At 54.3% G+C, this 12500-nt stretch overlaps 6 protein-coding genes across 6 annotated transcripts in view; 4 read left to right on the forward strand and 2 right to left on the reverse strand.

Annotated features, from left to right (window-relative positions):
- The window catches only part of PTSG_11325 (uncharacterized protein), a 3348-nt gene extending 2594 nt beyond the window's left edge, over positions 1–754 (reverse strand). Inside the window, exons 1-2 of the mRNA XM_004987627.1 lie at positions 703–754; positions 197–322 (exon numbers count right to left, since the gene is read on the reverse strand). Of these exons, the coding sequence (XP_004987684.1) occupies positions 197–322; positions 703–729 (153 nt within the window). The 5' untranslated portion in view covers positions 730–754. The remainder of the gene's footprint in view (positions 1–196; positions 323–702) is intronic.
- A 6-nt stretch (positions 755–760) lies between these two features.
- PTSG_11326 (uncharacterized protein) lies at positions 761–2883 on the forward strand. Its single transcript, XM_004987628.1, has 5 exons — positions 761–931; positions 1280–1385; positions 1725–1814; positions 2184–2303; positions 2451–2883. Exons 1-5 carry the CDS (start codon positions 804–806, stop codon positions 2490–2492), a joined length of 486 nt encoding a protein of 161 aa, XP_004987685.1. The 5' UTR covers positions 761–803; the 3' UTR covers positions 2493–2883.
- A 632-nt stretch (positions 2884–3515) lies between these two features.
- On the forward strand, positions 3516–4504 carry PTSG_11327 (uncharacterized protein; the record flags this gene model as incomplete). Its single annotated transcript, XM_004987629.1, has 2 exons — positions 3516–4469; positions 4496–4504. The coding sequence occupies 2 exons, from the start codon at positions 3516–3518 to the stop codon at positions 4502–4504; spliced, it is 963 nt and encodes a 320-aa protein (XP_004987686.1).
- A 292-nt stretch (positions 4505–4796) lies between these two features.
- PTSG_11328 (uncharacterized protein) lies at positions 4797–7194 on the forward strand (the record flags this gene model as incomplete). Its single annotated transcript, XM_004987630.1, has 5 exons — positions 4797–5636; positions 5821–5940; positions 6204–6356; positions 6635–6835; positions 7024–7194. 5 exons carry the CDS (start codon positions 4797–4799, stop codon positions 7192–7194), a joined length of 1485 nt encoding a protein of 494 aa, XP_004987687.1.
- PTSG_11329 (uncharacterized protein) lies at positions 6985–11259 on the reverse strand (the record flags this gene model as incomplete). Its single annotated transcript, XM_004987631.1, has 12 exons — positions 6985–7547; positions 7726–7913; positions 8215–8359; positions 8546–8635; positions 8896–9066; positions 9285–9353; positions 9514–9625; positions 9934–10019; positions 10137–10227; positions 10486–10602; positions 10742–10846; positions 11141–11259. 12 exons carry the CDS (start codon positions 11257–11259, stop codon positions 7203–7205), a joined length of 1638 nt encoding a protein of 545 aa, XP_004987688.1. The 3' UTR covers positions 6985–7202.
- Positions 11260–11464: 205 nt separating this feature from the next.
- The window catches only part of PTSG_11330 (uncharacterized protein), a 2635-nt gene continuing 1599 nt past the window's right edge, over positions 11465–12500 (forward strand). The window contains exon 1 of the mRNA XM_004987632.1: positions 11465–12500. This exon is cut by the window's right edge and continues 556 nt beyond it. Within this exon, the coding sequence (XP_004987689.1) occupies positions 11542–12500 (959 nt within the window). The 5' untranslated portion in view covers positions 11465–11541.

Below are 12500 nucleotides of genomic sequence, written 5' to 3' on the forward strand. Positions count from 1 at the left end.
GAACAAACGTGTGTGTGTGTGTGTGTGTGTGTGTGTGTGTGTGTGTGTGTGTGTGTGTGTGTGTGTGTGTGTGTGTGTGTGTGTGTGTGTGTGTGTTTCTGCCACCAAGAGAGGGTGTGTACAAGAGAGTACGTGGGTGTGCATGTGGCATGGCAGGGTGCAAGCGAGCTACCCAAAGCACAACTGCGGAGAGAACCCCCTTGGCGTACCGCAGTGCGACGTCCTTCTCGTCGTCATTCGCAGTTGTGCAGCTCATGACAATGGTCACTTGATCGTGCACCGGAGGACGCTCATAGTCCTCTCCAGCGCCTTCGGAGAGCACCTGGACCACAAGACGGAAGAGATGAGGCAACATTGGGGGAGGAGACGAGGGGGGGGGGGGGGGCAAATGAGGTGAGACTGGAGACTGGACGCAAAGTGCACAGAGATGACAGATACAGACACACGCATACACAAGCGACCATACACACACGCGCACATACACAAGCGACCATACACACACACATACATACATACACAAGCAACCATACACACACACGCGCGCGCGCGCACACACACACACACACACACACACACACACACACACACACACACACACACACACACACACACACACACACACACACACACACACACACACACACACACACACACACACACACACACACACACACACACACACACACACACACACACACACACCTGTTTGTTCACCGCGATGTCCGCCATCGTGGGGTGCTGTCCTCGACACCACAATTTTCGAAAGTGGCCGTTGTAAGTGGCAGTGGTTGGTTGGTTTGGATATGAGTGGAACAGTGGAGGAGGTGCGGGCAGCCGCGGATCGCGTGTTGCGGGACCACCTGCTGGGATCAAAGCTGTACGACACCTTGACCCTTGACCAGTTCAAGGCGCTTTTTCCCCAGAAATACAGGTGTGTTGTATGTGCTTGTCTGTGTTTCTGTTTGTTTGTGTCTGTCTGTGTCTGCGTGTGTGTGTGTGTGTGCGTGCGTGTGTGTGTGTGTGTGTGTGTGTGTGTGTGTGTGTTTCTGTGTTTGGATGACCTTTGTGCTCCGTCGTGCATTTGCGCGCGAAACCCCATTCACCCACCACCACCCGCTCCCACAACATTTGATGCCCCACTGTGTTGTGTCCACGGTGTAGAGCCATGCTTCCCCAGCCCACTCCTTTGCACCAACCCCTCCTCCTCGTTACACACACATTCACGCATGCAAACTCTCAACTTCACTCACGCGCACACGCGCGCCCTCTGTAACAACAGATCATCGCCGCTTGTGGACGACATCTATGACCTGCTGTTGCAGCGCCGAGATGAAGTGCGACAAGTGGTTGAAGCGAACATCCAGGGCTTCGTGGACAACATCAACGTAGGTCACGCCACGACACACTGAACACCACAGCCTCACACTCGCCCACCACACCCACCATCAGCGTGGTACTTTATCTGTATCTTTGTCCCTGTGCAGTCTCTTGACTTATCTCTCTGCCTCTCTGCCTGTGTGTCTGTGTCTGCCTTCGATCTGTCTCTCTTGCTGTTTCTCTGTCTTCTATCTGGCCATCTGTCTGTGCGCCTGTTGGAGCCAGGCGCCTGTGTTTCTGGCACACCCTTGTCTGTTGGATTTGTACGACGCCTCGCTTTCGTCCTTGGTCCCACCGCCATACTCGCTCGTTTCTTCGCACTGTTTGTGTTTGTGTTTGTGCGACAGCTTTCAAGACAAGTACCGAACCTGACGCTCGCCGATGCCATTGCGCTCCTCAAATCCATCAACGAGAAACACCAGCTCGAGCTCGCACATGTAAGCTCACCCTGAACCAACATAGGGCTCCATAGCATGCGTCCTCCCTCTGTGCAGGATCACACACACGCTCACTCACTCACTCACTCACTCACTCACACACACACACACACAAACACACACAAACACACTCTCTCTCTGTCTCACACACACACACACTCTCTCTCTCTCTCTCTCTCTGTCACACACACACACACACACTCAATCACACCCTCACACACACACACTCAATCACACCCTCACACACACACTCACTCAATCACACCCTCTCACACACACACACACTCAATCACACCCTCACACACACACTCAATCACACCCTCACACACACACACTCCCTCCCCCCCCCCCTCCCAATTTTACCCGCAGGAACGGGCACGATTACAAGAATTGGAGAAGAGGCTATCCCAACAACTGGCGTGGATGGATGGCCCACATGCAAAAGCCCTCGCCCAGCTCAGCAGAGCGGTGGACCTTGATGCTGCCAAAGTGAGTACACGCTCTTTCCTCCCCCGCCCCATGCAGCGCTTCTCATTCCCCCCCCCCTCTTCTTGCTCCTCACCTCACATTATCTCGTGCGACCCCCGTCCATCCCCCCCCCTTGCCTCTTTACCCGCTTTGCTTGTACATGTTCAGGACGTACACCGTACGCTCGTGGGCCTTTTGGAATCAAGCTGATCTGCTTGGTGGTACTCCCCAGTTCGGTCACATCACTGCTGCGACCTAACCTGCCTCCGCGCTCCACTATTGAATATCCATTGCTACACGATTGCTTGATTTGTTTGATTGATTTCTGTTTCGTTTTGAGCCTGTATCCCACACTCAATGTACACAAGGCCGGCCATTCCACTCTGGGCTTGCTAGCGCCATATGCTTTGCTCCATTTGAGCATATCCCCTGCTTCCCATTTCTTAGTTTTCCTCCCTTGCCCCTCCCCTCTTCCCTCGTTCTGTCCAGCTGCGTCCGGTTATCCCCCTGCCCATGCGTTCTTCTTCTGAGCACCATTGCAGCATTGCGTGCAGGGCAAGCTCACAATGAACATAAGCGACACCCCATCGCCGTAATCCCCCAACTTTCTTTCAAGCATGCCTGGGGGTGGAAAACCCACACACTTTTCCCACGCAAACCCTACGCCTTCCTGCCTGTAAAACCGAGTCGATCAAACACAAACCCCTGCAAAGACGGCGACCTGCACCCCCTCGGTCCATCTTCTTGCCTTTCTTCCTTTGGCATGTCCACTGTAAACAATGTCAAGCACCATGAGCAGCCGACTCTTTTCGTTGCTGCAAGACCATCACCATTCATCGCTGTTGTGGACTCGAGGACTCGGGCCGCCACCATACGCCACCACCCAATCGCGTGCCTCACTGGCCATCGTCTTTGCAACGTTTGAACGTTAGCCTTCAGGTGACCATGCTTGACTCGCTTGCCATCTTCTGCTTTGTGTCACTGTGCATGTTGATGTGTTGCCATCCCTACCACCACTTGCCTCTCTCCACCCGCGGTGCTCCAATCACCTCAGAAACCTACCTCATCACCAATTCTTCTTCACCCTGCCTCTCTAACTTCTTGCTTCATCCTCCTCCTCCTCTTCTTTCCCCTTGTTCTACCCGCCTCCTTGGCTCTTCCACCACATTCCCACCACCACCACCACCACCATTAGCGACAACAACAACAACACGGCCTCGCAGAACTGCAAGGATGGACGATGACGTTGGCATGAGCTGGTGGTCACCAGGGAAACATGACGGCGTTCTCTTCGGCCCTACCTCCCCGCGCTTTATCACACCAGAGAAGCTGGCACACAATCTTCAATCCAGCACACCTTTTCATGAGGCCGTCAACCCCTCGTCTAGTTCCGCTGCCACTGCATCCCACGCCGCTACAACCAGCACCGCGGCTGCCCACTATGACATGTCTATGTCCGCTGCTGAGCTGTCATACCTTTCCACCACCAGCACTGATGCCAGACACGTGTGGCAGAGTGCCAACAGCGAGATCCTCCATCTCCTGGCAACACCACTGCCAGGGTCCATCGACCTCAGCACACCACGTCGCGCCAGCCTCCTGCCCGCTTCCCACCTCCTCGATCTCAACTCGCCCAGGCCCCTTGACGAGTTCCAAACGATGCCCCCCGCAGCGCTGCCGTCAACCGCCACAACATCGACCCCAGCTGGCCCAGCTGCACACGGGTCCCGCACCCGAGCCAGGGAACTCACGTTTGGCAAGCCCGAGACATCACACGCTGAAGACTCCAGCCTGTTCCTGCCGCTCGATGTCACATCTCTTGACCAAGAAGATCACGGCGGCACCAGCACAGGGGACAATGGCCGCAACAACAACATTGTCATCAGCGTCAAGAGCAGCGACAATAACACCACCAGCATCAGCAACAACACCATCAGCATCAGCAACAACAACAACATCAACAACAACAGCAACAACAACAACAACAACGATGGCGGTGGCGACCTCTATCAAGCAGACCAGCAGAACCTGCGCTCACCTAGACAGAGCGTACTGGATGCCTTTGACGAAGCCCTTGCAGAGTCAATGCAGGACGACGATGACAGGGCCCTGGAGCGACTTCTTCGTCGGCTGGACAGACAGTCAGAGGTTGGAGACTTGGATGAGGACAGCGATGATGCCGGTACTGTGCGTGAATTCGAGGAGACACCCAGAGGGGCTGAAAGCACAGCTAAGGATCCGGCAGTCATGTACACCTACAGCGACCCCCAGAAGAGCGTCTCTGCCGCAGCTAGAAAGCCCTCCAGCAGCAGCAGCAACAACAACAACAACAACAACAACAACAACAACAACAACAACAACAACAACAACAACAACAACAACAGCAGCAGAAACCGTGATGGGGTGGTGAAAGGTTCCCGTGGCAAGAAGCACGTTGGATCAGCTCCAGCGTCAAAGAAGGTGAAGAAGAAGGCGAAGAAGAAGGCGCCAGCCACCACAACCGGTGCGAAGAAGATGAAGCAGAAAAGAAATGCGTCCAAGCGTCCTCAGCAGTCAGCAGCCTTGAGGCAGCAAGCCACGACAGCAACGGCAGCAACAACAGCGGCAACCACAGCAACAGCAGCAGGGGGTAGTAGCAAGAAGAAGAAGAATGGTGTACAAGAAGTGGAGGGTGGTTCAAAGTCAACCATCAGTGCGGCATTCTCTTCACCATCGCCCTTGTCTTCAAGTTCCATGCCGAAGACAGCCACCCCAACCAAGAAGCGTATGGTCAATGACGAGCAGAAGCAGCGCGAGTTGCATGTGCTAGTGAATCGGCGGTACCAGACCCGCCACACAGTGTCGAAGCTGCTGAAGAACTGCGACGGAGATGCCGCTACGAAGCAGATGACTGGCACAACCTCAGTCGAGACCAGCGAGGCAGCCAGCGATCACAGTGTGCAAGGACTGCGACGTTCTCCCCGCAAGTCCACGAGCCCGTACAAGAGGTCCTCGGCAGCGAACACCGCGAAGAAGGCAAAGCTCGTGCCCGCGCAGAAGAAGAAGCAGCAGGGCACATCCACTGCCACCACAATCAAGAAGAAGAAGAGGAGGAGGAGGGCCGCCGCACGCCGAAAGCAGCATCGCAGTCGTGCTTCCAGCAACGCGCCGACTCTCAGCGCCCGCAGCGTCAGCATCATCACCCCTGAGGAAGCGCTAACCATTGCTGGGTTTCAGCCCTTCAGCTTGTATGCGGACAGCAACATCCGCGACCTGTATCGGCTGCTCTTCCAGCTCGCGCAGATGCGACTCTACAGCTTCACCCACTCCTGGGTTTCCAAGCGCGACCGTCTGCTCTTCTTTCCAGAAGCAAACGTACGCAACAGCAAACGAGTGCAGTGCGCGCGCAACAGCCTGGCGGCTACGCGTTCTCCTCGTGTTGTCTTCCGATGTGTTGGGCTGTGGTCTGTGTTGCGCTATGATGTGTTGTGTTGCGTATTGACATCAGATTATTGGACTGACGTCATGTGTCTGTTTGTTGATGTTGATGAATCTGCAGGTTGAACTGTCCTTCAAGCGATTTGTAACCGTTCTCCAGGAACATGGCGTGGCGGTGGAGCACTTGGTAACAAACGCCGACACATTGGGCGACGGCCACTTCCTTGTCAAGCGCGATGAGGTGTGTGTGCGCGCATGTATGTGTTTTGTGTGGAGGTGTGTTTGCGTGCTTGTGCGTGCGTGTGTGTGTGTTTGCGTGCTTGTGTGTGTGTGTGTGTGTGTATTTGCGTGCTTGTGTGCGTGCGTGCGTGTATATGAGTATGTGTCCATGCTTGTGCTCCGTGTGCGTGCGTTTGCTTTGTTGCTGCCTAATGCTAGTCGTTGCTGAACGCGTGCATTTGGCGTGAGGCCCCTCACGTTCCCATCCCTTTGCTTTACTCGTAGATTACGTGGAAGCGCCCACAATGCAAATACGTGCGCGGAAAGAATGGTCTCGTGTACCAGGACCGCCGGTTTGAGGTGTCAAGCTTCCTCTTCTGGCTGTGTGGCGTCACAGAGCCGGAGGAACTGCCGTTCCTCCACAGCCGCCCCGATCAGGTGCCGTCCAATCTCAAGCTTTGTGGCTGTCTTGATGCCCTTGTGCAACAACATGCCTTCGTTCGAGCTGATGGTGAATGTTCGCGCAGAGCAGAGATGTGCACGATTCTCCTCCTCTACACCTCACTTTCACGATGACATGTGCTCTGTGTGCTGCGCTCACTCACTCACACATACACACACACCCTCTCTCACACTCACACACACTCACACACATACACACACACACACACACACACACACACACACTCACTCACTGCATCTGTCGCGGCACACAGCTCAAGCCACGTTGCGAGTTTGGGTTCCACGGTAGCAGGCGTGGGTTCAAGCACAAGCGCAAGCTGTGCCTCAATCCAGCACACTACACCACGAACGACCTGTCAAACCTCAAGGATTGCTGGAAGACCTGCTTCAAGTCAAACCCAGCATTCGAGCACGAGATTCGCATGCCAGGCGACAAGGCACTCTGCTTCTGCGATGTCAGTGAAAGCGAGAGTGAGAGCGAGAGAGAGAGAGAGAGTGTGTGTGTGTGTGTTGGTACATGGTTGTTTGTGTTTATGTGTGAGTGTAAGTACATGTTTGTTTGCACGTGGGCGTGCGCGTTGGTTGTACTCATTGATATCATGCTCACACTGAGGTTCGTTTATTACACGTTGGCATGGTGCAGGAGTGTCACGTGCGCAGCATGTGGCTTGTGTCCAAGATCAAAGGGTATCAGATTCCAAAGGAAGTGGACGAGCAAGTGAAGCGCACAAGCACTCCAGAGTTTCTCGAGAGCGTCTCCACGTACATCTCCCGCGTCATTTACTCTCCCGCATTCCGCAACGCACGCGCCTAACCAAGAGGTCAGCCGCGCACCTTATTGTAGTTGTAGTAGTAGTAGTAGTAGTAGTAGTAGTAGTAGTAGTAGTAGTAGTAGTAGTAGTAGTAGTAGTAGTAGTAGTAGTAGTAGTAGTAGTAGTAGTAGTAGTAGTAGTAGTAGTAGTAGTAGTAGTAGTAGTAGTAGTAGTAGTAGTAGTAGTAGTAGTAGTAGTAGTAGTAGTAGTAGTAGTAGTAGTAGTAGTAGTAGTAGTAGTAGTAGTAGTAGTAGTAGTAGTAGTTGTTGTAGTAGTAGTTGTTGTTGTAGTTGTTGTTGTAGTAGTTGTTGTTGTAGTTGTAGTTGTTGTTGTTGATGTTGTTGTTGTTGTTTTGCTGCGCTATGTCCCACCATCGACACCACCACCAGTGTCATCACCACCGCCACTACCACCAATCGCTGCACATGTCATGCATCTGCGTCGTCTGGCGTGTCATCCATGGTTGCGCTTGCTGTGCTGGATTTGAGCTGCAAGTAGTGCTGCTTGACCTCCTTGCGCGCATCCTGGCTCACGATGATCGCCCTCTTTGTCTCGTCGTACCAGATGCATGCCTGACGCTCCTTGACAAAGGCAAGCAGCTTCGGGAAGATGGGCTTGGGCAAGTGGCGGAACAACACGCCCTCCGTCTTGGACAGGCGACTTGTTTCTTGCTCCCACAGCAGGATTTGATCGCTCACCGTTGGTGGCACGGGCGAAAACACTACAGCAACAGGAAAGGGGGGGGGGTATCATGGGTGAGCGTGCGTGTTGACATTAATGGTCGTGTGTGCGTGCGTTTGTGTTTGTTGTTGTTGTTGTTGCTGCTGCTGCTGCTGCTGCTGTTGTTGTTGTTGTTGTTGTTGTTGTTGTTGTTGTTGTTGTTGTTGTTGTTGTTGTTGTTGTTGTTGTTGTTGTTGTTGGCTGTATCAGAGAGCCCAGTTGGTGGCACTTTGATGTGACGCATTGATGTGAAAGGGGAGGGAGGTGGAAATAAAAGAAAGTTGAACGTGACATGAACTGACCTGAGTGGGGCTGGTGGCGCATGCGTGAGCTGCAGTGCACCTTGAGAAAATGAAGGATCTGGCGAGCCGTGATACCCTGCGCCATGGCTTGGCGCACACTTGACCGCGTAATGGATGCCACCAGCATCGTGGGCAACTTGTATAGCTACGCACACAACAACCAAAGCAACAACAAGGCCGTCATGCATGCGTCAGCAGGTATGTCCGCACGTGCTCATGCATGTTCATAGCATGTGAGCTGGCAACACAGAAGCAGTAGGCGTCTCAAGAGCAAATAGGAGTGTGGCAAGATGCGCGAGGGGTTCGTGTAGGCATGCTTCCACAAACGAACCGGCTTTGCAAACAGCTTGAGCAAGGAGATTTTGAGGTCGGACTTGGTGTAGGCGTAGATGCGGAAGTTGGTCTCAATCACCAGGAACCCCTGCATGGCGTTCCAAGATAAAAACAGCACGGGCAGCAGGAACGGGGGGGGGAACATGGAGAATGGTGACATCCAGAAAGACTGGCAGGACCACTTTGACAAGTGATCACGCACACACCCACCCACACGCAGACAGGCTGACATGCAAGTGATACCACACACACACACACACACACACATACACACGCACACACACACGCACACGCACACACACACACACACACACACACACACGCACGCACACGCACATACACACACACACACCTCATCGCGTCCTTTGCCACGAGGGCGCTGCTGGTCCTGAGAGCGAGAGCGAGGCGTGTTGGGTAGTATTGCTTTGACTTTTTCTTGCGGTGGTAGCAGAGCCCAATCTTGGAAAAATGGCGCAGCACGAGGTGTTCTGTCTTGTTCAACACCTCCGTTGGGTAATACTGCCACCACGTACGCATGCAGGCAGTGCAGGCAAGAATCGTGCACATGCAGGCATGAGAATGCCGGTGAAGCTCGCACCAGGCGAAAGGGGAAGGGCATATGATTTTCACATCCCGGGGGTCAGCAAATTGCAAGCGACATGTGTGTTGAAACAATTGCGAAGCCCACACGGCATATCAGCATCAAGAGCGCATGGGGAGAGCAAGTGGGCACTAACGTTGCCAAAGGTGGTGTAGGCGACACGAAACACAAAGCCAAGCGCGTCCTCAATGTCAATGCCTTCGTTCTGCACACAAGCAGACATGGCCGAAAGATGTGCAACACTCGGACTGGTGCATAAAAGCAGTATGTACAGTGCACGAGGACTCAACGCACAACAATCAAAGCACAAAGCATCCAGTCCCAGACACACACACACACACACACACACACACACACACACACACCTGGCAGGTTTGCAGGAACTTGATGACGTAGAACCACAGCTGTGTGCGTCGATCTTGCAAGAGAAACTGGAACCCGAGCGATGAGATGTCAAAGTCCTGCACATCTTCTCGCCTGTCGAGCAATGCACGTACGTGTGAACGAGGGAAGTGCATGCTGGCGCTGTAGGCTGCGACAGGGGTGCGTGCAGCACACACACACACAGAGGGAGAGATAAAGACGGAGAGAGAGAGAGAGAGAGAGAGAGAGAGAGAGAGAGAGAGAGAGAGAGAGAGAGAGAGAGAGAGAGAGAAATACACGCACACACACGCACACACACGCACACACACACATACACACACACGCATACACACACACGCACACACACACGCACACACACACACGTATACATACACACACACGCAAGCACTGCTGCGTCGAACCATGTCATGAGGTGTGATTGATACAAGGCCTGCTTCACCGTGTCCTCTTCCAAGCTGTCACTGCCAACCATGTAGTCCAGCACGTCCTACGCATGTCGCATGATACGGCAAGAAGGCAGCAGGGAGCGAAGTTGAGTTTCACAGGGCCAGAGCGGGTATAAATCGCAGTCAAAAGGCAGCGACAGCGTGGCAGGCAGGCTTACCTCCCACTTCTCGTCTGCATACTGTTGCAGGAAGTCCTTTGACGCTGCGTGTTTGCCTGGATCGGGCGCTTGGCAGCGCTCTTTCCCAGTGCTGAAAGAAGAAGGCAATGTGTGCATGTGTGTGTGTGTGTGTGTGTGTGTGTGTGTGTGTGTGTGTGTGCGTGCGTGCGTGCGTGTGTGTGTGTGTGTGTGTGTGTGTGTGTGTGTGTGTGTGTGTGTGTGTGTGTGTGTGTGTGTGTGTGTGTGTGTGTGTGTGTGAAGGTGCGAACAAATATGTGCGGGAGAAGGGTGCAGGGTGGTGGCGCGCGAAAGCGGCGACAACCACTTTGGTACACGTGTGCCAGCATACCCTTGCAGCGCAGCGATGAGGCCGTTCTTGAAGGGCTGGGCCACGGCAACGGCACCGTCTCCACTCACAGCCAAGATCTGAAGCTTCTGCAGCTGTTCCAAACTCTCTGTCCACAGCCTTTTGAACACGAAGAGCAAGCACAGATATGAAGGAGGTTGCCGTGAGTGCACCAGCTCCTGCGGATGTGATAATGACTGGAAACAATGCCCCGCAACTAGCTGACTGCCCGTTGAGGACCAACAAGACGAAGGCGCACCTGGCTTGCTCGGGGACAATCCAAGTTGAGACGATGGCCTTGCTCAGTGCTGATGGCAGATACAGCAACCGCAGCACCATCTGCTTGGACAGCCCATCCAGACACCTGCGCGTGTGCGTTCGTTGAGAAAGGGGTGAGGTGGACCGTGAAAGGGTGCACATGAATGAGTGTGCAGATGAGGGCGTCATGTTGCCCATGGACAGTGTAGACAACAGCAACCTACATGCACAAGAGTTCACACACACAGACACACACACAGACACACACAGACACACACAGACACACACAGACACACACACAGACACACACACAAACAGACACACAAACAGACACAGACACATACAAGTGCAATCACTCACACACACACACACACACACACACACACGTAGCAAGACGTACAGCTGAAAGAGGCCCAAGCAAGCGTGTGCGTGCTTGTACATGCGGAGGAACGTGCTGTCAGGGAGCGTCAGCAGGAACGCCCGCACATCTGCTCCATCTTGGATCGTCGTGTCTTCCATGTTGATCGAGGGGAGGAAGCAAGAGTTCAGTGTCGCGCGTCAGATCATCAGAGCGCAGTCGTCGTTCAAATGACAACTGGCCCCAACAGCATAAAACAGAGCTCACTGTCACCTGCCTTCCACTACACTCCTGTTGGCGCCATCTCTGACAGACCCACACACACATACACAGTCACACAGTCACACACAGTCACACACAGTCACACACAGTCACACACAGTCACACACACACACACACACACACACACACGCACAGACACATACAGACACACACACACACACATGGTCCCAAACGGCGGCGATGGCGGGAGGACGCTGTTTGTGTCACTGATTGCGTTTGTGGTGTTGGCAGCGCCTGGGCTGTACATCCTCGTGGCGCCATCAGAGGCAGACACAGCCGTGTACTCGGCACACACTCAACGCCTCGAGGTGCATGGCGGAGAACTACCTCAGCTCCAAGTGCAGCCGGCAGCCTCAAGCAAACGGCAACGCACGCAACAACAATCAATGCAACAACAAACAACGCAAGAGCAGCAGCAAACGAAGGCACCAGCATCAACGGCAAACGCAGAGCAAGGCCTCGTGCCTCAGACAGCCTCGCCCAAGAACGATGGGGAGCATACACCAACAACAGCGGCAGTGGAGGCAACACGGCCAGCACCACCAGGGAAGCTCCGTGTGCGCACGGAAAACGGGCCATACGACATCAGGGAAGCTGTTCGCGTCTGTCACGCAAAAGGACATGCTCGACCCCCCAGCCCAGCCTCGAGCAGCAGCAGCAGCAGCAGCAGCAGCAACTACGTGTACTTGGGGTGTCTTGTGTTCACAGAAGAGGCGTTGGATAAGGCAGCCACTTTGCCTGTGGCCGACTCGTGGGATGCATGTGCCAGTGCATGTACCAGTCGACACCTGCCTCTCTTCATGCTCTTCGCTGAAAAACAGCAGCAGCACTTGCCTGGGGAGCTGGGCAAGCGGCGCTGTGCGTGTTTCTCCGAGCAGCTGCCCACGCCAGCCCGCGCGTGCACTGCGGCACAAGCCACAGTGGCTTCCACGTCAGCACCACCCGCCGCGTGGGGCAGCAAGTGCGACACAGCGCCCTGCCTGTCGACGACCACCGAGCACCACCTCTACCACATTGGACAGTATCCGAGCCGCCACATGGGTTCGCAGGAGGGCGCTGCCACGCCAGATGAGCGCGAGCACGTCGACGTGCACCTGTTCGTGCACGACCGCCTCAGCAG

Source organism: Salpingoeca rosetta (genome assembly GCF_000188695.1).
Source record: "Salpingoeca rosetta unplaced genomic scaffold supercont1.43, whole genome shotgun sequence".
Taxonomy (NCBI): Eukaryota; class Choanoflagellata; order Craspedida; family Salpingoecidae; genus Salpingoeca; species Salpingoeca rosetta.